This window comes from Eubalaena glacialis, chromosome 13 (assembly GCF_028564815.1).
Source record: "Eubalaena glacialis isolate mEubGla1 chromosome 13, mEubGla1.1.hap2.+ XY, whole genome shotgun sequence".
NCBI lineage: Eukaryota > Metazoa > Chordata > Mammalia > Artiodactyla > Balaenidae > Eubalaena > Eubalaena glacialis.
The window spans coordinates 92,796,444-92,821,910 of record NC_083728.1 but is presented as its reverse complement, the minus strand read 5'-3'; the positions used below and the strand labels follow the sequence as shown (position 1 = coordinate 92,821,910).

Sequence of the window (25,467 nt, the reverse complement as noted above, 5' to 3'; positions counted from 1 at the left end):
TCTATTTTTTTTGGAGAGTTTATGAAGAATTGGCATGCTTTTGTCTTTTGTTTGGTAGAGGTCACCAAGGAAGGCTTTTCCTGGTAGTTAGGTTTTTGATTACTAATTCTTTACTTGTTGTAGGTTCCTGTTTTTCTTGAGTAAGTTTCAGTAATTTGTGTCTTTCTAGGAATTTGTCCATTTCATGTAAGTTACCTAATTTATTGGCAACAACTGTTCATATTATTCCTTTATTTTTATTTTGCCTTTTATTTCTGTAAGGTTGGTAGTAATGTCCCTTCTTTTATTTCTGATTCTAGTCATTTGGATCATCTCTCTTTTTCTCTTGGTCAGTCTAGCTAAGGGTTTGTCAATTTTGTTGAAATTTCAAAGAACCAACTTTTGGTTTCATTGATTTTCTCTATTGCTCTTCTCTTCTCTAACTCAGTTATTTTTGTCCTAATAGTATTACTTCCTTCCTTATGCTTGCTTCAGTTTTAGTTTGCTCTTCTTTTTCTAGTTTCAAAGTGGAAGGTTAGGTTACCGATTTGAGATCTTTTAAAGATATTAACATTTATAGCTATAAATTCCCTTCTGAGCACGGCTTTAGTGACACCACTTAAGTTTCAGTATGTTGCATTTTCATTTCCGTTTGTCTCAAAGTAAATATTCTATTTTCTTGTGTGATTTCTTTGACCTATTGGTTATTTAGAAGTGCGATGTTTAATTTCCCATATTTGTTAACTTCCCAAATTACTTTCTGTTATTGATTTTTAATTTAATTCCATTGTGGTTGGAAAACATACTTTGGATCACTTCAATCCTTTTAAACTTACTGAAGTTTGTTTTATGGACCAGCATATGGAGATCATTCCAGGTGGGTGCTTCAGAAGAGTACGTACTCTGCTGTTAGGTGGCATGTACTATAGACAAGTCCAAGTCCAAGTCTCCTATTTCCTTGTTGATCTTCTGTCTATTGTTCTATCCATTATTGAAAGTAGAGTATTAAATATCTCCATCCATCTATTATTGTTGAATTTTACATTTCTCCCTTCAATTCTGTCAGTTTTTGCTTCATGTATTTTGAGGCTCTGTTGTTTGGGTTAGGTTATACTTATAACTGTTATAACTTCCTGGTGGTTGACACTTTTATCATTATGAAATCTCTTCTTTATTTCTAGTAACACTTTTGTTTTAATGTCTATTTTGTCTGATATAAGCCACTCTAGCTCTTTTATGATTCTTCTTAGCATAGTCTACATTTCCATCCTTTTACTTTCAACCTCTTTGTACCTTTAGATGTAAGGTTTTTCTCCTGTAGATAGTATACATGTGATCTCGTTTCAATCTAATCTGGCAATCTCTTAATTTCTATTGGTTTATTCATTTTTAACTCTTGGATGTATTATTCCATTGCAAGAATATACCATAATTTATTTCTTCATTTCCCTATAATGGATATTTAATTTCCCCCCAGTTTTTTACTTGAAAATTTAGCACTATTTATAATAGGAAAAAAATGTAGACAATCCAAACATTCTTCAGCAGATACTCCATGATCCTTTTGCACTATAGAATAACATTTTGAAAGGATGTGGTGACATAAAAAGATCCCAAGACATCGTTTATTTAAAAAAGGGAGGGAGGGAGACGCAAGAGGGAAGAGATATGGGGATATATGTATATGTATAGCTGATTCACTTTGTTATAAAGCAGAAACTAACGCACCATTGTAAAGCAATTATACTCCAATAAAGATGTTAAAAAAATAAAAATAAAAAAGTAAATACGTACACACATACATGTGGTATAATTAAAAAATATATTTGGTCTTTGCCCCGGGTTCCCAGCACGGAGTGTAATCTCCAGAGTGACAAGAGTGTGAACGCTTTTTGTATGGTAACAAGATAACTCTTGGGTAAGCGGCCCCTAGTAGCTTTAGGATGGGAACTGAATGCCAGAAGAACCATGCAAATGATTAGAAGGTTGTAACTTTCAGCCCCACATTCCTGCCTCAGGGGAGGTGAGTGAGGCTAGAGATTGAACTCAATCACCAACAGAGAATGATTTAATCAATCACACAGGTAATAGCACCTTGATGAAAATCCCTCAACGATGGGGGGCGAAGAGCTTCCAAGTTTCTGAATTCAAGCACATGCTGGGTGAGTGGCTCATCTCAGCTCCATGGGGACAGAGGCTCCTGTGCTCGGGACCCTTCCGGACCTCCTCATATGTGTTTTCATTTGTATCCTTTAAAATCGACTGTTATAATAAGTATAGTGTTTTCCTGAGTTCTGTGAGCCATTCCAGCAAATTATTGCACCTGGCGAGGAGGCTGTGGGAGACCCTGATTTAGAGCCGCTCAGGCAGAGGGCAGGTGGCCCTGGCTTTGGGGCCGGCATCCGAGGCGGGGGCAGGCTTGTGGGATTGAGCCCTCAGCCTGTGGCATCTTTGCTGCCTCTGGACAGTTAGTGTCAGAAGTGAACTGGATTGCTGGACACCCAGTTGGTGTCAGAGAACTGGTGGATGTGTGAAAAAATGACACGTATTTGGTGTCAAGAAAACACTATACATTTGGTGTCAGAAAAAATATCACAACACAGTATAAAATCATTCATGTAATGCAACGCCTGTAATTATATAGGTAGGGGTGTGTGTGTGTGTGTGTGTGTGTGAGAAAGAGAGAGAAGGGGAGAGAGAAATAGGGAGAGGGGAGGGGAGGGAAAGAAGGAGGGAGGAGAAAAGTTTGAGAGGATCTGATTATACTGATTCTATCTAAGAAGAGGGAGGAATTCTGAGGTTACTGGCCAGGAGGACTTGGACGTTACCTATACTGTTTTAGTGTTTACAACACACACACGTGTCAACGTATTATGTGTATAGTTTGAAAAAGGAGAAAAAGAAAAATGAACAAAGATGACAGCCAAGTCTAGGGAAATAGATACGCCAATATCTAATATCTGCCTTCCTGTTCACGTCCTCAGATGGCCACAGCCCTGATACCCTGTTTGTACCAAATAAACCCTCCAGCCACAGCCGACTGACCTGCTCCAAAGAGGACCAATCCCGAGGCTGGTTGCACTAGCCCAATCCCTTGACCTGGGAATTTCCTATGGGCCAAAGAGACAGTGGGGCGGGTGAATGTGCTGTGGGGAATTAGCTAGGAGGTGGCATCAGGGTGGCCACAGTGGAGGCTAGAACTTGGCCACAGTAAAGCAGAGCCCCAGGCAGGTCGAGGCTATGGAGGCGGAGGGAGCTGGTCTGCCAGGCGGAGCTGCAGTGAGACCCCCGAGGGCCCCTGAGAAGTGGCAAGAGCCCTCTCTCTGGGCATATGACTCTACTTCCCAGCCCTGTAAGCCTTGGCCACGTGTGATGTCTGGTCCTTGCTACAGACCTTCAAGAACCTCCCCATTAATTTGAGCTGGAGACTCGTGCATGAATATTCAACAGAGGCATCGTGTATCCAAAAAACCTGGATGCCATACAGACGTCCCGACACAAGTAGAGGGGGTAAATATTGTGCGTATTCAACGATGGCGTACCCTACAGCAGGGCAGGGGAAAAGAACTACGGCTTCATGCGTCAACACGGACGGACCTCGGGGAGGTGACGCTGAGTGTAAAAGCAAGTCGCGAAAGATTACGTGCGATAGGGGAGCGCCCACGAAATTTCCCAAACATACGCAACTCAGCTATATGGTTGAGGATATACTGCAAAGCTGTACTGAAGAGCAAGGGTCTGATAAACGTCAGAAGGGTGAGGGCAGCAGGACGGCTGTGACGTGGAGGGACACATAGGTGACCTGGGTGATCCTGGAAATACTGCTTCAGCTGGGGACACGCGTGTCCATTTTACTGTTCTTTGTTTCATAGATACCCGTATACATTTTTATGTGTGTGTGTGTATAAATACGTATGAAATACTTCATGGGCAGGAACTCTGGATAGTGTAGCTAGGCTCAAAAGAAAAAAAAACCACCTTGACCACAATTTCAAATGTATTCCTGTAACTCAGCCTGACTCGGCCCCATCACCTGGAGGAACCTGGATGAAACATCTGCTCGGAAACACACTCTTAGACACCGAGGCCCTGAGCTTTAACAGCCTATCAGGCTGGACAGTCCTCCCTCCCCTCAACTGTAGCCAGAGCTGATGGCAACTCGGACAGTACCCTCAACAGGGTCTGGCTTGGTCTTGAGGCAAACCCTAGACCACATCTGTCTTTCTACACACAGCCAGAAAAAGCAGGTTCAAGGCTCCTGGGCCACATTCTACAGGAAGGGCTATTTTGCTCAAGTTTTTACAGGCCAAGGAGGCTACCTGCCCGTGGACAAACTCCATGGCAGCTGCTGGTCTCACGTCCCTCCGCCATTCATTGGAAACATGGACCGTGTGGCCCCTGCTGCTGCTATGATACAGTTCAGCATCTCCGTCTTGACCTCCGAGCTGACCCCCACGCCAGCCCCCACGGTCGCATCTCGCCTGACGGTCTCTGATTCTCCACCAGGTGCCCGCTTGCTCAGAACCTGCTTCCTGCACCTCCCTCTGCCTGGAACCCTCCCCTCCCCGCTCCCCTGGCAAGTCTCAGGTAACCTCGCTTTCTATTTATTTTACATAAAGGAGACACACGTGAAGTACCTGGCATAGAGTCGGCACTCAATAGACAGGAGGTGACTTTTATTCCTTTTACTCCTTCTGGCTGGGGCTGGTCCTTCCCTGAGCCAGTTTCCTTCTGGATGTGGAGGTGTGATGGGCAGGATCTGTAAGAGGAAAGATAATATGACTTGAAACAAGGCCACAGGTTGGAGAGAGAGACCATTCAAGCAGCGAAGGGGCCCGCTGCTTTGGAAGCAAAGGCCACACGATCCCAGGGCCCGCATCTCTTCAGGTGACGGGGACGCAGTGGACCACGGCCTGGAGCTGCTGGGGGAGAAGGGCTTTTGTTCCCACCGATGGACAGCGGGAAGGCCACTGGCCCCAGGTCCCAAGACTCTGGGAGTGGAGAGAAGGCCCCATGGTAACTGTGGGGCTGCTCGTGGCCGGGTGGAAGCTCGTTAGAAGTCTTTGATAGAAGCATCTGCAGAGTGGAGAGATTCTAATCAGCTACTAATTCATCAGGTCAAAAGCAGCAAACCACACTCCTGAGTCCAGAAGCGTTCCCTTCACCGTGAATGACGTCTCAGCGCTGCTCGCCGTGGCTTTGGGCAGGAACGCGCCGTCACTTGCCCAGGGCGGTGTTCCTTATGGTGACCGACAAGGCCGTCATGCCCAGCCAGTCGCTCCAGGAGCCCGGCTGGGGCTGCGGTTTTGAGGGAAAGGGCCGGCTCTCCTTCTGGAGAAAGGGCGGTAGAGGAGGGGGCAGGGGGAGGGGGAGGCGCAGATCCTGAGAAGGTGAGGAGGGGCCAACACCGGTCTTCTTTTTTTAAAACTTTTTTTTTTTTTAGTGGTTTGAGAGATGGCAATTTTATTTATTTATTTATTTATTATTTTTGGCTGCGTTGGGTCTTCGCTGCTGCGGGCTTTCTCTAGTTGCGGCGAGCGGGGGCTACTCTTCGTTGCGGTGCACGGGCTTCTCATTGTGGTGGCTTCTCTTGTTGCAGAGCACAGGCTCTAGGTGTGTGGGATTCAGTAGTCGTGGCTCACGGGCTCAGTAGTTGCGGCTCGCGGGCCCTAGAGCGCAGGCTCAGTAGCTGTGGGGCACGTGCTTAGTTGCTCCGCGGCATGTGGGATCTTCCCAGACCAGGGCTCGAACCCGTGTGCCCTGCATTGGCAGGCGGATTCTTAACCACTGCACCACCAGGGAAGTCCCCGACACCTGTCTTGGCAGCTGCCAGGGTCCCTTGGTGGGGGCTCCAGACAGCTGCTCCAAACCCACAGCTCCACTCGGGGTGACGGGGACCCTGGGACGCCATCGTTTAATCAGAAACTTGTTGGGTTTTGGCTTCGAGGATTAATCATAGATGACACCAGATCTCCCAGGGCTGACAGCAGCTCTTCTTGTTGGGTGTCAGCTTGGATCGGAGTCAGCTGTCTCAGACCCTCAGCCCTGCGGAGGTGGCGGCGACATGCTTCCCTGGAGGACACTGTCTCCTTGGTCTCCTCGGCTGTGGGGCCCCGGGGGAGGGCTGGGGGAGCAGGAAATCTACGGGCAGGCCAGGTGCCCTAGCCAAGATCGGCAGGGCCGTCCTCAGCCCAACAAACCAAGGCCCAGGGAGGCCCAGGGAAATGATACTTCTCTGTATTTGCATTAAACAAAGAAGAATGCATTTGCATTTTTCCTCTTTTATAATCAGAAGAAAAAGCTTTAAGAAAATTCATAGTAGGAGAGGTTTTAATTGCAGGAAAGGGAAAGCAGGTTTGTACTATCCGATGATGTGTCAATGTAGTTTGGGGAAACTGAGGCACAAGACACCCAGTAATGAGGCTGAACTTTCTATTTCTGCCCTTTGAATTTTGAGTTCACCCTCGAAAACCTGGTCCTAAGGTCGGGGAAAATGTATCGGCTAAGTCTCCTGAGCGATTGACTCATAGGTACGACATTCAACTGGTGGAAACATCATCCCTGTGTTTATAGACGACTTAGTCTGCCAGGCACTTGGCTAAGCCTAACTGCTCAAGAACTCTTTGAGACAGGTGGTTTTATCACCACCACCACCATCATCATCACTGTCATCACCATCATCATCACAGTATAGCCAAGAAAATCAAACCCGGGAGAGCTTCAAAGTCATATGATTAGCATGGAAGGCTGGATTTGGACTTAATCACTACCACACAGCCCCTAGAATTGCCTTTTTGTTAAAGAGTTTACCTTTTAAATGACTCTAACCAGAAAGTGGATGTACAAAATCTCCCTGAAATATCACTTTAACACACAAACTTAAGACAGAACTAAAACCAAGTTCTAAGATGGCAGATATTGGCTCAGGGTTCAAAAGAATAACTCCTGCTTCTCAAGAGGAGTCAATTGCTTGGTGAGTTATGAGCTCCCCGTCATTGGTGTTATTCAAGCACAGTCAGCCAGTGATTAGTCACGCTCCAGGGAAGCCCATTATGCAAGCAGAACTTGCATGCACAGTTTTTGTTCCCTCCCACATAAGAATAAACAGAGAGGCAAGGGGCACTTAATGTTTAAGCAAAGTCTCCACATGAAAGGAAGAGATCGAAAGAGAAAAACTGATACAGGGAAACGGCAGGAAGCAGACAGTGCACAGAATAAGAGAAAACGGAAAAAACACAATCCAATAATTAAAATCCATTAAGAAATTAGATAAGATATTGCAGTCATAAGACAAGAGTAGGGTGCTTTGACAAGGGAGCAAAGGACAAGAAAGAGTTCTTCATGATTAAAATAAAGTAGCTGAAGTTTATAATTGATAGAAAGTTTGGAAGATAAAGTTGAGGAAATCGCCCTGAAAGTTAACAAAAAGTTAAGAGACGGAAAATAAGAAAGGAGGGAAATGAAGTCAATTCAGAAGGTCTAATATCCAATAAATAGAAATCATGCAGAAGTTATGCTTCCTTTCCTGTATATCTTGTGGGGATACAATATCAATTATAGGATGAAATTATCAGAGAAAATAGTATTAGAGGGTTCTCCAAATGTAAAAACATGAGTCTTCAGTTTTATTTATTTTTTATTTATTATTATTATTTTTAAAAATATTTATTTAGTTGCATCAGGTCTTAGTTGTGGCAGGCGGGCTCCTTAGTTGCAGCACGTGGGCTCCTTAGTTGAGGCTCCAGGGCTCCTTAGTTGTGGCATGTGAACTCTTAGTTGTGGCATGCATGTGGGATCTAGTTCCCTGACCAGGGATCGAAACAGGGCCCCCTGCATTGGGAGCGCGGAGTCTTATCCACTGCGCCACCAGGAAAAGTCCCGAGTGTTCAGTTTTAAAGGGTCCTTTGAGTGCTCAGCACACTCAGTGGAAAATAACCTTCTCAGAATATCATTCTGAAATTTCAGGGCACCAAGGAATAAGAGAAGACCCTAAAATCCTCCTGGGAGAAAGTATCAGGTCATGTGCAAAGGACGAGAAGTAAGTTTGGCATCAGATCTTTCAATAGTAATGCTGGAAGCTGGGTGATGCCTTCACATTTCCAATGGAAGATACTTCTAAACCTAGGATCCTATACCTACCCAAACTATTACGTGTGAAAAGAGAATGATGCTATTTTCAGAAAGGTGAGGACTCTAAACATTTCGATCCCACGCACCCTTTCTTAGGAAGCTACTGCAGGCTATGCTCCAGTAAAATGAGGGAATAAAACAAGAAAGAAGAAGGTATGAAGGCCAGGAAACAGAGCAGCAAGGAAAGTTGCAGGATGAGAGGGATGCAGTAAGAAGTAGCTGGCCAAGATTCTGGCAGGATCATGGAGGGCCCACTAGATGCAGACTGCCAGGGGGAAAATAACGAACCATTATCTGATATATTTCATAATTTAGGAAATATTATTATTAGGCAAATGACACGTCTAAGAGTCAGAAAGAAAAAAATTGAGGATAGGTACATTAAAAAAAAACCTCAGCAAGTGAAAAAAAAAGAGAGGCAATATTAACTTTGGAAAAAACAAAAAGATAGGAAAGGAAACATAATCTCGGCATACAACTTGTCTCAACACGAGCAATATTTACCTGGTCACGATAATGTAACAGGTAAAACTGATCTAAATGTACCGAGATGATGGCGGGGGGGGGGGGCGAAGTGCATGGAGTGGGGAACTAGGAAAAGGGAGCTAAATTATCATCCACCTAAAGGCGTGTCAATAAATAATGTCTTAAAACCGACATATCGATAAATAGCAACGTTAGCATATTATTTAGAAATAAGGAGGTAAATAACAGAAGAAAACGACATGGAGAAAAAGAGAAGTAGCTGCCTCTGGGGATCAGGGCTGGGGATGGATGTTTTTCGTGACAAGCCTACTTTACTTTTTATCTCTGCATGACGTATGTATTATCATGGTAAAAAAAAAAATTACCTATGTCAAGAGTTGGAACCATTTAAGGCATTTCAGTATAAAGAATCAATCAGTTACCTCCATTCTCTGAACACGTACTATATTCTACTTTTTGTAAAACTTGTCAGACAGCTCACCCCTTCCTAAACCAGAAGCGCTGACTATGTGCTGGGCACGTCACAGATGCTGCCTCGCTTAACACTCACAGGAGCCTGACAAGGTCGGTTTTAGGATTCCCATTTTATGACGAGGAGGTCAGATCAGAGAGTTAAATAACAGGGTGAGATCCCACAGCCACTAAGTGGCAGAGCAGAGATTCCAAGTCAACCCTCACTGACTCAGCATCACCTGGTCTAAAACTCGCCATCATCACAGCTAACACTGACGAAGCATAGCATCTAATCTAACTAATCAGATTCCTTGCTTCCTGGGCTCCATATCTTTCTCTTTTTTTGCTTTATTCCCTCATTTTGCTGGAGCATATCCTCTAATAGCTGTCTAGGAAAAGGGACATGGTAGCTGCTATAAGCAGACACTGGGCTAAATGCTCCATGTGGATTATCTCGTTTACTACAACAACCCTATGAGGTAGATACCACTACTATCCCCAATTTATGGAAGAGGAAATGGGTTCAGAGGGGTTCAGCTGCCTGTCACGTGTCTGCTTCATCTTTGCATCCCCCCCTCACTCCCACCTCCCGGGTAAAATTCAGCACGGGGTCTGACTCTTAGGAGGTGCTCAATATATATTTGTTGGGTGAATAAATAAAAGTCAAAACCTGAATAAAATAAACAAGGAGGCTGCAATGACTTCAGATCCAGGGAGTGCCAAGCCCTTTGGAAATGAGCTGTCTCTATGGGACAGACATCTCTCCTCTCCGCGGGCTGCCCCAGCGCAAAAGCTCTGGAATGAGAAGGGGGTCAACCATCAGTTAGATAAATGCGTCTCTGGTTAATTGATCTGTCTGGATGATTGGAGTGAGAGGCTTGAGATGGAGGGTTTAATTATTCCAATGAAACCTCCACTTAATTGAAAGGACTTCTGGCATAAAAACGGGTGAAAAATTATTGAGAAGGATGATCTACTGCCTGTGAGAACAGGCTGGAGACGCTGGTACACACCAGCAATGTCTACTGTGTTTACAGCTCTGAAATGAAAGCTTAGTGGGAAAGAACCAGATGCAGCCCTTCCTGTGTGTCTCCTGCCCTACAATCCGTTTCATTCCTACAAAAAGGGCACTTAGAGAAGCAGCTAGAAAATTCCTCCTGCAAAATTCTTCTCTGGAACTCGTTAACTTTTTAACCTCTGTCTATCTCAGCTCATTCAACTGAAATATTGAGATGATAATATTTTCCATGAATTAACATGTGTATAGTAATCAGGAGAGCTTCGCTGATACATATTTTGAAAGCAGCAATTATCATTTTAAATTCACAGTGTAGTGGCAGACACTGCCAGCTGCCGACCCAATATCCATTCTCTCTTACTTATCAACAGAGCCCCAATTTTGTTTGGAGCATTACTGTACCCACCTTAAAAAAAAAAAACAAAACTGTATTTCTAGCCTCCCTTGCAGCTAGAATTGTGGGTGTGTGACACAATTCTGGCCAATGAGATGTAAGTGAAAGTTTCTGGGTGAGACATCTAGGAAGGGTCTGTAGAGGAGGAGGAATCAGGTGAGAAGCACCTTTTGTTTCTCCCTGTCTTCCAACATGGAATGTGGATGCAATGCTTGGAAGAAGAGCAGCAATCTTGTGAGCATGAAGACAAAGTCCACACTCTAAGTATGGCTGCATAGGATGCTTCACGGACTTTGGGACCAAGCTAACCTTTGAGTTCTTGGTTCAGGAGAAGAATAAAATCCCTAGTATGTATAAAACTGTGATTTTGTTTCTATAACTTGCAGCCAAAAATCATCCCAGCAGATACACATTACAAACAAGATCTAAGCCTTTTGAGAAAATCACATTGGTCCCAGCCACACACTCGTAAGCCCTACAATCTGAGCAACTTCCTTATCTATTTGTTCCTGTTCCTTTTTTTCTAGACACAAAACCAGAGTAAGCAATCCATAAGGACTAAGTACTGCCCATGTACAAAGGCCTGCAGGGGACAGAAACAAACAGCGTGACTCCGAGGGAGATGGGGCACTGCCCAGGAAGTGATAACTAACACCACACCATTGTCCAACGCATACGCCGGATGATTTATCCTGCCCGCTGGGTCCTGCCTCAAATCCGGAGCCGTGCCCCTCACTTTTCAGCCAATCTCTGGTCACGTCTCCAGCCTCCATCACATCCACTGGAATCCACCTCTTCTCTTTACTCCTCTTTATTCCACATGCACCACCCCCCCCACCAACTCGAGTTACAGCCAAACTTCTCAGCCATCATCCGAGGCATGTCCTGCCCCTCAGCCTAGGGCACTGCCCACCACATCTCCTTGGGCACCAGGCCACCAGGTAATATTTCCACCTGACACTCCTCAAGGTGCTCCACCCATCCACTTCCAGGGGACCCGGGCAAAGGGCCAATGGCTTCTGTGGCATGAAAATGTCACAACTTGATAGCTTTTGGGAAAAGAGGAAGCATCTATGGGTAGTCAGGATTTGGGGGTGGTTGGGGGACATGGCAAACACCAGCCCTCCCCCTCCCCAGGCCCTGCCACATATCCAGACATGTCCTGTAGTGGCTTCTGACTTGCACCCATCAGGGCAGAGAAGTTTGGAAGGGCGTACACCTCGTGCACGACCAAAGGATATTGCTCCCCCCTCTCCCCCCCTCCAGCTCTCATTTTTCTACCACTACTGCAGAGAAGCTTTTGTGAAAAGCAGAATTAGGAATGACAGACTTAAATTGTTCTGAAATGTGTATCAGTTTATCACATTGGCTCTTTACAAGCATTCGCTCCGTCTAGATTCCAGAGCTGCGCACACAGCAAACTGACAGCTCTGATGGTCTCCGTGAGCCGTGGCTGGACACCCCCTGGCCAAACTCAAAGCCCAGCGTGAGGTCACCCTCTTTCACTCCCGGAAGGGCAGCTTTGCTCCGGGCCAGCCCTGATGGTAATGAAACACTGTTTTCTCCTGCGGGTGCCTTCCAGGCCTGGTCAGCAAGCCCGCCTTGGCCATGGGGGCTGTCAAGTCACCGAGACCACCAGTTGGTTCCAATTCTGGAGCCCTCTGTGCTTTCAAAGAGAGACCGCTGGCTTCATCTAAGCTAAATTCTAGCACAGGAGAGGTGGGTGGAAACCATGAGTTCCTTTCTGGGTTGGGGTCTGGGTGGGGCAGTTTGGAAGGGACAAAACTGGACATGGGGCAGGCACAGCCCTAAACGTGGGCACTGACACAAAGTCCTGCTCCTGGGAGTTTGGGGGCTGGCACGTGAGTGTGGGGTGAGCCCAGCGGCCCCGAGAATCTTCTAAATGAAAAGGTTGGGTCCTTGCATTTCGTAGGAAAGGTCACCAGCATCATCAAATAAGAAGCCCACTCCTAGAGCAGCCAAGAATGAGAGTTGGAAGTTTCTGTGGGAGCCACGTGCAGACTTAAACCTCCCTCTTTATCTCCTGCTTGTCTCGCTTGGCTGCACAGGAATCCCATGGGAGCCTGGGACAGGGGTAAAAAAGGAAACCAGGCGGGGGCCCAAGGCCGTTGGACGTCTATGGGGGCATGTCTGCAGAGTCTGGTAACGAGGACACGTCAGAGTAGACTTGAAGCAGGAGAGTGGGAGCCTCACTCATTCAGCCATCCATCCACCCATCCACCCACTCATCCATCCATCCATCCACCCATCCACCCACTCATCCATCCACCCACCCACCCACCCATCCACCCACCTACCCATCCATCCACCCACCCATCCATCCATCCATCCACACACCCATCCACCCATCCACCCACCCATCCATCCATCCATCCACACACCCATCCACCCATCCACCCACACACCCATCCATCCATCCACCCACCCACCCATCCATCCATCCATCCACCCACCCATCCATCCATCCATCCACACACCCATCCACCCATCCATCCACTGGCTTCAACAAGCATTACTAGCAGAGAACGACAGAAGTGTAAGAAAAAGAAAGAGACTATGAGAAGGTTCAGGAGAAAAGAAAATAAGGACAAGTGAGGATAAGACACAAGTGACACATTTAGGGATGTTCAGAGCAGAGCAAAGGAGGCAGAGAAAGAAACTTGAAGGAACAAAGGTAAGAAAGCCTCTCAGATTCATCGGAAGAAGAGGTGACAGAAAGATGGGAGCAGTGATTGGTGAAGAAGGGAAAGAAGGATGAGGAGCCTGGACCACAGCCGGGCCTGGCCCTTATTTTAAAGGTGAGCATTAGCTCTGAGAATGCAAATCAGAGGCACAGTGCAGCGCGCTGGGGGAGGGCTGGGGAATGCAGGTCGGTCGAGTTACCCCCTGCAGCTCAGACGGAGTTATCTCCAGGGCCCAGAGCTGCATCCTTTGAGGCCTCGGGGCGAGCAGGCTGCACACAGAACAAGCTCTCTCCCTTCTGCGTTTATAAGACACACTGAAAATCTACTTAGGATCGATATGGCGATCAATTTAAAACGCATTTCTAGTCGTGGGGCCGTCTATTTTTTGAAATGTCACGGGGACAGGTAAACACAGTAATACTCCTAAACACATTGCCATGTGTTTGAACACAATGCTGCCGATGACTTCAGTCAACTAGGCTAGTATCTAGAAAAAGGCACATTCCAGGTTTTCTTATGTGGGCACAGCGTGGTCGTGTTGGAGGGTGGGGTGTTTCTGATTCTCCCATCACCATCCGGGGAGAATACCAACTGCTGAAATCAGGGAGGTCACCCCGGCCGCAGCAGGGAAGCCAAGGAGGAGGCCTGAGGCTCTGGCTGTCCCTGGCTGCACGGGGCTGCCAGAGCCTCTTTCTAGAAAAGCCTTTGGGGCCGGTCAAAACGCCGGTGCAGGAAGCAGCAGACCAGGCTTTTATGTAGATCTCAGACTTCCGCGAACACCCCGAGGTGTGCAAGGCTTGAGGTCAGAACTGTACTTTCTCAGACCTCAGTCCCCTGGGCAGATTTCCGGGCAGCAGAAGAAAGCAAAGCAGGAGGTGGTGAAGGCTGGGGGAGAGTGATTCTGTGAAGACTCCTTCCGCTGTCGGCTTAGAGAGTTGGGGGACTGAGGTTCCAAGTGAAGCACCCCCCCACACCCCCCACCAACAAGATGTAACTCCTGCCCTCCAGAGGTTAAAATACATTGTGTTTGTGGGTGGGAAGTGACATGGATTTCCCCACTCCCCCGTGAAAAAAAAAGATGGGGGCTGTGGGAGAAGGACTGCAGGAATTCTACTCTAATCAAACAAAAAGAATCAAACCAAAAAATCTTTGCATCAAGAGAGAAAACCAGCAGCTTCTGCTACCCTGTCTTCTAGAGGAAAGGATATGGTCCTGGATCCTGTCATTTTTCAGCTGTGTGGCCTCGAGCACATTGCTTAACCTCTCTGAGCCCCCATTTATTGTTCTGTAAAATTGGACACGGAGCACCTACATCTTAGGGTTGCTGCAGTGCACACAGGGAGGCACTTAATCAATTATCACTTAGTCCACCCTTTCGGAAGCCCATGGCAAACTCAAGATGGAGAGAAGTCTCTGCCTTGGCGTTCTGTATAATTACCTCCACACCAAACAGATTTTAGAGAAAAACTTTATAAAGGTCTGTCCTCAACCCTTCTGTCTGGGCTTCTGATTTGCAACTCTCCCACCTGGTGTTGTGAGCATCTGTCTACCATGTTGCTTAAGATCCTCCGGGCGGGACCATCTCCTGCTTCCTTGTACGCCCCGTGGTCTAGCAAGTATCTTTCACATATAGGCGTTTAATATTTATAAAGTGATTGATTTCCAATGGATAAGTGCTGGCTCTCTTGTTATAGTTTCCTCTCTTCAGTGGATGAGACCTTTCTCTCGGCCGCTGTGGGGAGGGTTTTCACATGACAGCTGGCTGACAGGATCGTATGCCCTTCAGTCATACCCAACTGGTTTTGCTGTGCCTGCAATTCAGATCTAAGCGCCAATCTGTCTTGTAGTCTCAGTCAGTCGTGGGTTGGAAGTCTAGAATACCCATCCCTCAGACAGAGAAAGACAAATACCATATGATATCGCTTACATGGGGAATCTAAAAAAAAGGGTACAAATGAACTTATCTACAAAACAGAAATAGAGTTACAGATGTAGAAAACAAACTCATGGTTACCAGGGGGTGGGAGGGGAGGGATAAACTGGGAGACTGGGTTTGACATATACACACTACTACATATAAAACAGATAACTAATAAGGACCTACTGGAGAGCACAGGAAACTCTACTCAATACCCTGTAATGGCCTGTACGGGAAAAGAACCTAAAAAAGAGTGGATACACGTATGTGTATGACTGATTCACTCTGCTGTACGCCTGAAACTAACACAACTAACACATTGTAAAGCAACCACACTCCAGTAAAATAATAAGTAAATAAAATAGAACACCCATCCCTCCAGCCTCTAACCGGCAGGGACAGAGCCATCTTGTCATGAACCATCTCTACCGGGTGAAACGCAGAAACGCCCGCGCGGGTCCTCCATTCTGTTGGGGAGAACCCTCCACCTGCCTTCACTCTCCCCAACACATCGCGTCAGCGTTATGGCAACCACTGGTTTTTTGCAATGTGCTTCTTCCGTGGGGCACTTCTGGAGTCTGAAGCACCTGCTGCATTTTCAAGGAGACCCAGTTCTAGCCACTGGGGCGCTGGGGTTCCGTTTGTGGAATCCTAATTCTTTGAAAATGGATAACCCGACACCAGCCGGCATTTTGGGGAGTCGGCCTCACGCGTCACCCCTCACTGTGGGAGGTGACAGGAAGTTTACAGAAACCGCGTCCCCAGCGGACCTTCAGAAGAAACACTGCTGGACCTCAGGCACAGGCCTGCTGTGCCATGGCTGCCTGACACCCAGTGGGCACTGGCTCCAGACCTGAGGAGGGCACAGAGTGACTCAGGAACAAAACCCCCGGCGGACGGAGCAGGCAGATCTAAGACGAGGCTGCTGGGGGGCGAAGAGCTGGCGGGCCTGCCCTCCACGAGATCGCGGGGTGCGCTGGCACCTCAGCTAGGACGACTCCAGACCGCGCGGCCCTGCTTCCCGGCAGGGAACGGACAATCAAGACGCTGGTGATGGAAAACTGCAGGACACAGCAGCGAGTTTTAGTTTTTAACTGGGCAGGAAAACAAGAGAGGCGCCTCACTACCCAGCACACCCGCGGGTTCGGAAAAGGACTCACAGGGAAGATGCGAATAGCGACAACGACCGTCTCCCAATCCTTCTGGGACCCATGGCCCAGCCTGGGGCGGCTCCAGACGCCCGATTTTTTCTATTTCCCCTTCGTCTCTGCGTCTTGCGGCAACATCCTCACTTACTGGAGGCATTTTTAGAAGAATACAGTGATCTCTTTGCCACTGCTATTACAACAACAAGCGTTTCCCTGCGAGGGAAGTGAAATCCAAACCAGATTTTCTATCCTGAGATGCTCTGCCAAAGAGATGGCAAGGGAGTAGGCTAGTTCTAACGAACTCGTGGAGCATCCGCTACGTTGGGAGCGAAACAGGCTTGCGCGTTCGATTAAGCGGCAGGCTTGGGAGAGGGAGGAGAGGGAGAGGGAGAGGGAGGAGGTGGAAGAGAGACTCAGAAAGGGTCTCCCTACTCAAAATTAACTCTGAAACACACGGCTCTCTCACGGAACGGGGCCCCCTCCCTTGCTTCCACCCCTGCGGCCCCACATTTCAATGGGCTGCCCCTTCGGATAATCAAGGGCTGGCTGTAATTAACCGTTACAATGTCCTCAGGAGCAGAGCCGAACCGCAGCTCGGGAAGGCTGGCCAGAGCTGCACCTTCCTCCCCTGTGCCCCTCAAGGGGGCGGCTCGGAGCTGTCACGGCCACGGGACGGAACCGCCCTGGGGGTGGGCGGGGGCCACGGGCCAAGTTCCCGCTTCTCCCACGTCCCTCTGCCCAGCCCCCATGCCAGTCCTGCCAGCCGCGAACCCTCGGCACCAGAGACCGTAAACACAAAGACATATTCTACACACAGTGGAATACTATTAGGCCGTAAAAAAGGAACGAAGTACTGACCCACGCTGCAACACGGAAGAAAACATCGAAAGCATTATGCTGAGCGAGAGAAGCCAGACTCCAAAGGCCATGTATTGTAGGATTCCGTTGATACGACATGTGCCGAACAAGGAAATCCACGCAGACACAAATCCACCGACTGGCGGTGGCCAGGGCCTGCGGTGGAGGAACGGAGGGGGTGACCGCTGACGGGTATGGGGTTTTATTTGGGGGTGACGAGAATGGTTTGGAACTAGACAGAAGTGGCAGCTGCACGACACTGAATGTGCCAAATACCAAGGAACTGTTCACTTTAAAACGGTGAATTTTGTTATGCAAATGTCACCTCAAATCAAATCACATCGCGTCAATAAAAACAGCTACGATGGGTCGCCAACCAAGACTAACCCGAACCCTTCAAACCATCAATTCTGATGAATAAGTCAGGAAATCGCGGCCGGGGGGAGGGGACACCCCGGCGGGGAGGGGAGTCGGGGAGTCACGTGCTCGTCGCGTCTTTCTCCGCCGGCGGTTCCGGAAGACTGGGAATCCGGCGAGAGGCTCCTGAGGGCCTCGGTGTCCAGGAAACGGCGAGAGAGAAGAGGGGGCAGCAGAGGGAGGTGGGGCGAGGCTTAGAGGTTGGGGACAGAGAAAAGGGAACCGGAACTCAGACCTTTATTTAGTACCCGCAGGTGCGGGGCCGAGAACAGGGCAGAGAAATGAAGCAAGACGCCGCAGTGAAGGGAGGAGTGTTGGGGGCCGGGCGCCGGGAGGGCTGGGGAAAGGGGAAGCCAGGAAGGACTGCCCCTGTCTCTGCATCCGTGTCAGTCACAGCCCTCCTCTGGAAGCTCCCCAGCGCCGCCCACGTGAACCTGAGCAATTTCCTGTAATCCGGCTCACCTGTTTTGAAGACACACGCGAGCTCGAAACCTACAAATACCAAGACTCACATTTTCCACGTAGCTGTGCGAGATCAGGGGAGTCAGGAAGAGAAGACAACGTCGCAAAACGTCTCCAAACACACGGACTTTCCTTCTGAGGAGGGCTGGTGTCCACTGCCTCTCTTTGGATGGTCTGCTGTGACAAGGTGTCTTTGATTGTACTTGTCGGGGTTGGAGGCTGGTGGGCGTTTCTTTGTCACTTTCTCTGCCACCAGGCACCAGCAAATATGAGCCCATGTTTTTCTGATGTTGTATCCTTCCCACACAGTTGGGATGGAAATAACTTGACCCAGTCTCTGAAAGTAACAGTGATGGGAATGCGGGAATCTTTACGCTCAGAGATCACCTCTAGCTTCTTGCCATGTAAACGAAAGCTTATGAATCAAGGTGCAAACTGGAAAGACTTTTTTTTTGGCATGTGCCAAATGACACAGTCACCAGTAATTAAGGCACCCATCAAAACGGCACCCAGACACTGTAGCCGGTTACTGACTTGAGGCCGTAAGGGATGTTGCGTAGCAAGGGAGTCGGGGGACCCCGCTGCTTTTGTGATCGTTGAACGAGTCCACGCAGGAAGCCAGGCTTGTGAGCCGGCCCAGGCTTCACCGGCAGGCGGTGACATGTCTGCACAGGACGCCTCCACGACCCAGCTGACTTCTTCAAACCAGTGACGTCAGTTTGATTCCCCCCTGCACTCCCCCCCGCCCGAAAACTAGACTCCGGTCTCTGATAAGCAAAAGACCCCCAGGGGCTGCTGCAAAAGTTTCTTCAGCCTCCCAGAACTCACTGGATTCCTGAAGCATGTCGTTAGGAAATGAGGAACCTTCTCAGATGCCTCCAAGAGGTACTGCAGGGGCGACGTCCCCCTGGGAGCCTGGTCCTTCTGCCTGCTTGGTAAGCCGTTCGCCCCACACTGCGCCCTTCCTCCCCGGATTCTGGATCAAACGTCTCCTGCCTGGCCTGGCTCGGCAGTCTCTCTCTCTCTCATGCCATTTTGCTTGCGGGCAGGGCCTGGGCCTGCGCTAGCTGTTGGACAACATTTAGCAACAGGCTCGTTTCTCTGCGTACGGAACCTCAATAAACCTCGGAGGAACTGATTGAAAGGTGCTCCCCGGGGAGGGCAGGAACCCCAGAGAGGGCAAGGCTGTGGGGCTGCGAGCTGCCGATAAAGGCAAGGGCCCCAGCTTCTGGGAACAGATGCACACACACTTCCCCTCCACCCAGCTGGGCTGCGGGCATCTCACTCCTTCAACAGGAACACACGCTGGGCACCTGCCCCCACTCCTGGGCCCTCTGCACCGTCCTCCCTCAGAAGAAAGTTAGTTAAAAAAAACCAGCACGTAAAAATGAGAGCTTCTGGTCCAAATCGGTCATCAGGCATTTATTGAAAGGCTTCTCTGGGCTCAAGTCCACGCTCTGTGCAATCAAAGCTACAGCATAAAATAGCTGCCCCAGCACCCGCTGTCAGGTCTCCCGTGTTGCTTAGGAAATTAAGATGGAAAAAGAACACGCGTGGAGCCAAGAGAGCTCAGGCTTCAGACGAGAGCACGACCGATCGGCGAGGGGGGTGGGGGGCTCCACGGCAGCCCCCAGACCTGCCACAGAAGACGCTCCCTGACCGAGGACGTGGATTCACCAGCTGGGCGCACATGTGTCAGAGTAAAGAGGACCGGCCGGTTAGAAAGTATACTCACGTGTTTGCAAACTAGCTCGGCCCCAGGTCTGGCTAGGGGGGTCTCTCCGTGGTCCTCTCAAATTCCCTCTCCTCCAGCACAGTGGCTGCCAGGCCCCCAGAAAGCGCTGATGCTACAGGGAGCAGCGGCCCCCTCCGGAAGCTGGCGCAACACCCCACTCACAGGCTGCCTCTGTTTTTAGCAGGGGCAGAGATGTGGGCCGGGGTGGGCTGCCATACTTCCCTTTTTATTTTTGTTCTGAGCAGAGGCTGTGGGTGACTTTCTGCAGAGGGGGAGGCTGGGAGAAGAGGAGGAAACTGTGGTCTCTCCGGCAGGGGGCGCGCTGCAGAGAGCGGGAGCCGTGTCTGCCATGGGGGAAGGTGAGGATGGGAGGGCAGGAGCTCAGCCCCGCCCATCCTGCTGCCCCGCAGCTCTGCCGGCCCTCACCCCGGAGACCACGGTCCTGACTTTGAACTGCACCGAAGAGGAAGGCCAGCTGATGGAAGTGCGGGGCCTAGAACATTCTGGGGAGGATGCTCCAGTGGGCCTCACGTGGGGCATCCCAGAGCCAAATACACCATCACCCTCTTTTCTCCTCCAACATCTCGTACTCCCCTGCCCACACCCGCCTTGGCCACTGACCCAGCTCCTCTGACAACCGTGTCTTCCCTCTGCCCAATCCAGCTGGACCTCCACCGCGAGCTGCAGCAGGGCTGGGACCACCCCACCCCCGCGGGCAGGCCCTGCAGTATAGATGCCTGGAAGAGCACGGGTCGGCAAACTCTCAGCGAGAGCGCAAGTTAGACTGAGGTGACGGGTGACGGTCGCCTGCCTGCCTGGCCTGTCCGAGCATCCTGCACAAGTAGGTGATCCCTAAAGGTTGGCCCTTCCCCTTTCCTAGAAGCCCGCGAGGCCCCTCTGGTCCCACACAGCTAGACAGGAGCTTCTCACGCTGTTCTCCGCGGCCCTACACAACACAGCCCAGACCTACCAGCTCTGCCTAATTCCTCTATTTCCCAGTCTGTAGCCTTTCTGTTCCCTTTCCTTTTCTTAAAAATTGCACTATGACCAGTAAGCGGCATGCATCTTAAATTTAATGAGTTTTGCAAAGAAGACACCCCGTCACCAAGACCCCGATCAAGAAACAGGGCACGGCCACCACGCGAGCAAGTGCCTTCACGGCCCTTTTCATCCTATTCCCCACGCCCACCCCAGAGGCGACCACGACTGTGCTTTCTCAGTTTTACCTTTTTCTGGACCTCAGGAAAATGGATCAGCACGGCCAGCTCTCTCTAGGGTCTGGCTTGTCCCTTTCTGTCCACTGATGTGTGGACCACGGTGTATCCATTTATCTGCTGACGGACATTTAGGTTGTTGGCCCGATTTGTCTATTGGGACATTCCTGTACGCATCTTCGCGGGGGCACATGTTGTCATGTCTTCTGCTGGGTCTTCTGGGAGGTGCACGCTGAACTCTGTAAGAAGCCCCCACTCTGTTTCCCGAAGAAGTGGCCCTGTCACCCTGCCTTCCCACCACCGGTTGCTGGCAGGTGGGTGTCTGGTGAGAGACCCCTTCCTGGTTCACAGGCGGCCGCCTTCTCGCTCTGTCCTCACGTTTCCTGAGCTCGTGGAGGGCGGGGGAGCTCTGCTGTCTCTTCTTCTTCTAAGAGCACTAATCCCATCACGAGGGTCCCCCCCAGACCTCAAATAACCCTCATCCCTCCCGAAGGCCCCACCCCCAAGTACCATCCCGTTGTGGGTTTGGGCTTCAACATGCGAACTCGGGGGCCCAGCGTTCAGCCCACAGCCCATGAGAAGCGGCGGGAAGTGCTGCTGGTTTGGCTCCGCACGGGACGCGGGGGGACTCGCTGTACCTCCCGTGGGCTCAGGGCCCCCTCGTTACCTGCTGTGCTGTAGGCATCACCGGGACTTTGTCAACGGAGTGACGCCTCCCTGAGCCAGTCAATGGGAGGGAAGCACAGCGTGAAGATTCAATCTTACATGGTCCGAGCCCACACTAATGGAGTTGCAGAGCTGGTAGGGTTCTCGGGGGCCGTTTCAGCCACCAGCACCGCCTCGCACACGCTAGGGAGCGGAAGGGGCCAAGGTGACACGAAGGAGTGGCCGAATTACAACCCTGCGAGAACAGCTCCGCGCCTGCTGGGCCCTCCGTCGTGTTCTCTCCTGCCGCGCCCCAGTGGGACAGCGCCCTCTGCCCTCCGTGTTGCAAAAGACGGGCCGCAGGTGGAGGCGTCGAACGCCGGGCCTGGGACCCCCAAAGGGGTGCGGGGAGGAGCAGGGACTGACGGTGGTCTTCACAGCCCGGCACACCGACCTTCCATCACCACCCCCCCACCACCCTCCTCTTCTCCCCGCGGAGAAAGCTGATCCTTCCAAGCTCGGGCAGGACAGGCAGCAAGGATGATATCGCCAAAGGCAAGCGGAGGGAAGCTGCCCAGTCTTGGGGGAGATTTCAGGGCAAAGGACGTGCAGCCATGTTCCCGCGGGTGGGCCAGATGCCCTCGAAGTCCCTTCCAACTCTGGGATTCTGAAACACGCCCCGTCGGAGAGACCAAACGTAGATGGCAGAATTTTTCCACGACTGGGTGAGGAGATTCCCACTGGGCTCGTCAAGGGCCCACAAAAGGGATGAAGCCAACATCCAAGGGCCCAAGGAGCTGAATTCTTCCAGGAAAAGGGGTTACTCGAGGCCACAGGGTGCCCGGAGACCCCTCGGAAAAGCAGCAGTAACCAAGTCACACGTGAAAGGAAGTGGCATTGAGAGTTTCCTGCACACACACCTGGGGAGGTTCGAGTCTGAGCTTGTGGGTGATGATTTTTCTAGTATGGCGAGAACAGAAAAGAACAAAAGCAGCTGGCTCTGCAGCAGAAAACCGCCTCACGGGAGCTTGGTGACCCCGGAGACGGAACATAGCCGACGTGGACCGACGGCTTCGTTTTAGGAACCTCGTCCCAGAGCCCCGTCTTTCCCGCTGGCAGTCCCGCCGAGGCCCAGTTCTGCCCAAGGACGCGGGTTCAGCCTCCTCCCCGCGCTGTTTGCTTATTTATCTCCGCCTTGAAACCGCGGTCCTGAACAGCACAGGCCCTTCACTGCTGACTCAGTTGCTGGAGCCAAAACTCATAAAATCCTATTTCGGAAAAGTCCAATGATTTTATTTTCTGATCATAAATATGAACTTTAATTAGCAGCTTGCTAATTAGCAGTTGCCGTGGAAACAGAGACGGGAAGAGAGCATATCCCGTGTAAAACAGAGCCGGCCTCCCGTTAACTCTCGCCTCTCCCTCTGCCCCTCACCCCCTGCAAGGCCTGGAGAGCAGAGAGGCCGTCTTGGCCAGAAAGGACGGGGGCCAGGAGCTCACTCAGGCAGAGAACTGGATGTTGCCGTGGGCTCAGATGTCTCCTCCTTGGGTTGGTGAGAAGTTCCCGGGCACGCTGGCCAGGTCAGAGGCCCGGCTCTGTCTGCCCGGCAGAAGGAAGGGGCTGGGAAGAAAGTGGAGTCTTTGCCAAGAAGCTGAAGGAAAAGCCACTAGAGCTTTGAAAGAGCTCAGTGACTCTCCTTGATGCTGAACACTGGTGGGTGAGTGACTTCATGGTGCCCACACTTCATAAAACACGCCAGACCCGACACCCACCCCGTTCCTCCAACTGCCCCTCCTCGGTTCCTCTATAAATAGGAACCCATAAATAATGTATAAACAGTTTATCTATAAAACGGGACTAATAATGCCCACAGCTGGCAGAATTTTAGTGATGACTAAACATGTTTCTAAAGCACCTGCCTGGAATATAGTAGATGCTCAATTAATGGGAGCTTTCATCATTATCATCCATGTACGAGTTCATTAGTTAAACCCAAAGTCGAGAACTTACTAACATCTGACGTCCTATTAAGAAGAAATGGACTATTGCAAGTATTATCCAAGAAGCTGAGGTTAAAACGTGATTGTTAATTTCCTAAACATGATGGGGAAAAAAACCCAGTCCGTATGGTTGGTGGTGAAATGATGCTAACATCAACAAAAGTGTGTTCTGCATTACAGTGTCTAAAATCCAAGCATGTGTGGATGGTGTGACATGTGTCCTTTACAGGACACGGGAGCAGGTGCACAGACTCCCAAACACGAATACCTGTTAGATGTGAGAAAGGGCCACACCCTCTCCTGATGGAGTCTGCAGCATCAAACTTTAGACCTCGTCTGTACTCAAGGCACATGAGATTACACTCTAGAAAAAAGTTTATGGCAGGAGGTAAGAGAGTTTGAGGGTTGTTTTCTTGCTTACTTTTTTCTTTCTTTTTTTTAAAAATGGAAGATTATTGCCATTCTGCTGGCATTTGGGCTCCTGAACAAGTAAGAAGAGCATGTGTTTTGGCTCCTTGTGGCTCTATGGGGAATTCTCCTAGGGTCACGGCTGAGATTTCTGGGATGCCTGATGCCCCTCCCGTATAACTGTCAGCCCCAACAGGTACAGGCAACTTCAAGGGTGAAATGTTACAGATAAACTAAGTTTGTGTAAATCCAACCCTCCTCTCTCCACTGACTGGGTTTAGCACCGGGGTCTCCCCTGTGCCACAAGCATCAGCTGATTCCTCAGGGAGGAGCTTCCCTGGGTGAGCCCTGGCTCACAGATTCAAAGTCCTCACTAACGGGAGTGTTGTCTGTGGGCCCACAGCCTCAGCGCCACCTGGAGCTTGCTGGACCTGCAGTATTCCAGGCCTCACCTTGGACCTGCTCAGTCAGAGCTTGCATTTTAACAAGCTCTCCCGGCGGTTGACAGAAGCACTGCTCTCATTGCTCTCATTCCTCACTGTGGGCAGAGACATCGGTTGTTGACTTAGCTGCTCACCCCCTTCTAAGCTCCTAGAACCTTCTAGACACATGCTGGTCTCTCCTGGCTCACACCCTGCCTGGTCTTTGATGGTATTTCCCATTTTGGCTCTACACACTCAAGATCCTTGGGGGTAACCAAGCCCCAAGTTGGACCAGGTCTTCATACTTCATCCCGCAGTGCCCCTCACTTTGTTTTGGCCTTACTAGTGGGCCCCAGATCCCTGGACACGCTGACACTTCAATGGTACGTTAACTCCACTCCTGACTGACAGCTCCACCTGGAAGCAACTTCCAGGACAGGCTTGAGGGCTCTGCTGCCCATCACCTAGCTCTGCTTTCAACAGTCATTTTCCAATCTCTTAAATGGGTTAAGGAAGAACACTGTTTACTTGCAGCTAGCCCTTTTGTAAAGTGAAGGCTTCTGCAAAGTAAGAATTACGCCTCACAATTATTTCTTATAAAAATCTAATATTTCATACAATGAGACCTACTTCATTGCCAATCTTTTATGATAGCCTCTTATCTGGCCTGGTGAATTCAGATCAGTTGTGAGGTTTGTGGAAAGTAACATGTTATGAACAACAGTTAAAACACTGAACAATTATAAAATGGAACAACATATTTGATACAACTGTTTGTAGACACTGAACAACAGGGGGCTCAGGATGACCCTGATGGAAGGTAATTTGATGAGGTAAGCCTCGTGATCACTGGCTTTTTGCCTGGATGCACTTTACATACCATGGGGCAGAGGAGTGGAGCCCAAACTGAGGTGACAGTCCAGAGTACAGGGCTGCTGAGGTCTGCAATTTGGGAGGAGGGGTACCAAGAGGAGGGAAGTACACGGAGAAATAGTGTTTGGCTAAATACTAAACTGCACATGTGCAAGTAAGGCTCCATGAGCTGAGCAGAGAACAAGTACCAAGAGGCTGTGA

At 49.8% G+C, this 25,467-nt stretch overlaps 1 protein-coding gene across 2 annotated transcripts in view; it reads right to left on the bottom strand.

The window, feature by feature from the left end:
- The window catches only part of CARD11 (caspase recruitment domain family member 11), a 108,495-nt gene that overhangs the window by 33,170 nt on the left and 49,858 nt on the right, over nucleotides 1–25,467 (bottom strand). For both annotated transcript variants that reach the window (XM_061207991.1, XM_061207990.1), the window contains exon 2: nucleotides 4,617–4,738. In XM_061207991.1, the coding sequence (XP_061063974.1) occupies nucleotides 4,617–4,623 (7 nt within the window). In that variant the 5' untranslated portion in view covers nucleotides 4,624–4,738. The remainder of the gene's footprint in view (nucleotides 1–4,616; nucleotides 4,739–25,467) is intronic.